At 39.6% G+C, this 2078-nt stretch overlaps 1 protein-coding gene across 1 annotated transcript; it reads right to left on the bottom strand.

Moving 5' to 3' along the window:
* Nucleotides 1-881: 881 nt before the first annotated feature.
* Nucleotides 882-1331, bottom strand: LOC147826836 (olfactory receptor 14I1-like). The gene has a single exon (XM_087216981.1). The coding sequence runs from the start codon at nt 1329-1331 to the stop codon at nt 882-884; it is 450 nt and encodes a 149-aa protein (XP_087073107.1).
* Between the last annotated feature and the right edge of the window lie 747 nt (nt 1332-2078).

Genomic DNA, 2078 nt, shown 5'->3' with positions numbered 1-2078 from the left:
GAGCACAGTGCAGACAGCAGGGTCTTCTCACAGGACCACTCAGTGCACTTCTCCAGGTTGGGAAGATCTGCCACCTGAGGTTCTCTCAATACCACAGGCATCTGTGAAGGTGGAACATATAAGGCATGCCCTGCTTTATGGTGCCTGTCTTTCTTTTTAGTTCAAAGTGATCCCAAGTATTTTCAAAATATTTTTTCAGTATTGACTAGACTTCTAGATTTTTTAGAAACTATGAAATATACAAGAAAGTCAGCATGAAAAGTAAAACAAGATTGTACTTCATCATAACAAGTACAGACAACTAAATCATGGAGACAACTAAAACAAGTTATCCACCACTTATATTCCAGTTTTTAAAATATATATGAAATATGAATAAAACTACTTTCAACTGATGGATTGATATTTATGTTTTATTCAAAAACCCTTGACTGTGAACTAAGAATATCTGTTGAACATTTTTAGAGGGCAGCATTGAAATCCCTGTTTTGTAGATAGTAGATGTCAGATCACAAATGGAGGCACCAAGCTGTAGAACATGGCAGTCAGCAGATTCCTAAGGCATGGTTTATTTGCAATATGACTGAAGACATCCACCACCCCAGAGATGCAAAACAAAAGGAGAATGGGGTACAGGTGGGTATGGCTTTGTTATGTGTTTCCATGAAATGCATGTTAAGAACAGTTGAAAATACATTAATGTATGACACAAACAAAAATTTAAAACATATGAAGACAATGTAAACACTTACAACAATCAATAAAAATTCAGAAAACCGTACATCTGAAGATGAAATCTTCAGAATTTGATAAATACCAGAGAAATACAGCTGGATCACATTCCCTTTGTGAAGGGAAGCCTGAATATACATCCCCTGTGGCTAGCAGAGTAGACCAGACCAGAGGCCCAGGAGCTCACCATGAATTGGGGTCATGATGAGCCTATAGTGCAGAGGGTGGGAAATGGCCACATAGTGGACATAGGACATGACCACCAGGAGGGCAATCTCCACTGATCCAAAAAGGACATAGAGGAAAATTTGTACAGCACACTCTTTCAAGGATATTGTGTTATTGCTTGTCATGAAATTCACTATGGCCCTGAAAAAAACTGAGATCTTGCCAAGTTCTTGGAGGGCCACATTGCTTATAAAAATGTACATGGGAGAGTGCAGATGTGTGTCTGTGATGATGACAGTGACAGTCACAAGATTCCCTGTTAGTGTTCCCAGATAAATCAGTAAGAACAGCACACTTTGCAGAACCTGGAGCACCTGGGAGCCTGCAACATCCATGAGGAGGAACTCTGTGAATATGATGAGGTTGTCCATGTCTGCCCACCTGCTGTGGTCTCTACAGAGGCAGAGGTTAAAGTGAGCAGAGGGTGCTACAGGCAGAATGTAGACCATTCATGAGAACTTCAATGTGGGTTTTAATCAGGAACTCAGGATAGAGTAAATGGACATAGTTATCTTGAAATATAGTGAATGTTATGTTTTCCATTTCAATTTCCTTTCCCAAACTGCTGATACATATTCTAACAGTGTGTATAATCATAAAATGTATGAAGTAATCAATAAATTACTTAAAATGCAACCCAGTCCTAGCAATATTTTACTTATTTACCATATTTAACTGTTTCATTGTTCTACAGGACACCTGGTGTGTTTTTTTTCCACTCGCTTTAGTTTTGCATGGCTTTCCTGACCAACTCTATGAGAGCTTCTGCAACAACTCTAGATATTCAAATCCTACATCTGCTCCTCATCCTCTAGGTCTTATGGGTGGAGAATGACTGTGATGTGGTCCTTCGGTGGCTGATGCTCTCCTCAGTTTTCCCTAATAGATCTAATGCATGAACCTGAGCTTCCTTTCACAATGACTTGGATCTAAACGACAACAGGCCAGTCATATTGCACCTTCCTCTCACTTCAGATGCTCTTCCAGACCTGTGTGTGAGCCCATTCTTTCCCTATTTTCTCTGTCATCTGTGCAAGACGTTATTTCTTTTGGGATGTGAAAATTCTATTTTACTATTGGCAGTGTATATGCTGTTGCCATCTTGTACTGCTTTGTCT

This window comes from Heterocephalus glaber, unplaced genomic scaffold (genome assembly GCF_053883595.1).
Source record: "Heterocephalus glaber isolate CG9 unplaced genomic scaffold, H.glaber_assembly_v1.0 deba00001461, whole genome shotgun sequence".
Taxonomy (NCBI): Eukaryota; Metazoa; Chordata; class Mammalia; order Rodentia; family Bathyergidae; genus Heterocephalus; species Heterocephalus glaber.
The sequence above is the reverse complement of the archived record's forward strand: the minus strand, read 5'-3'. Positions and strand labels throughout refer to the sequence as shown.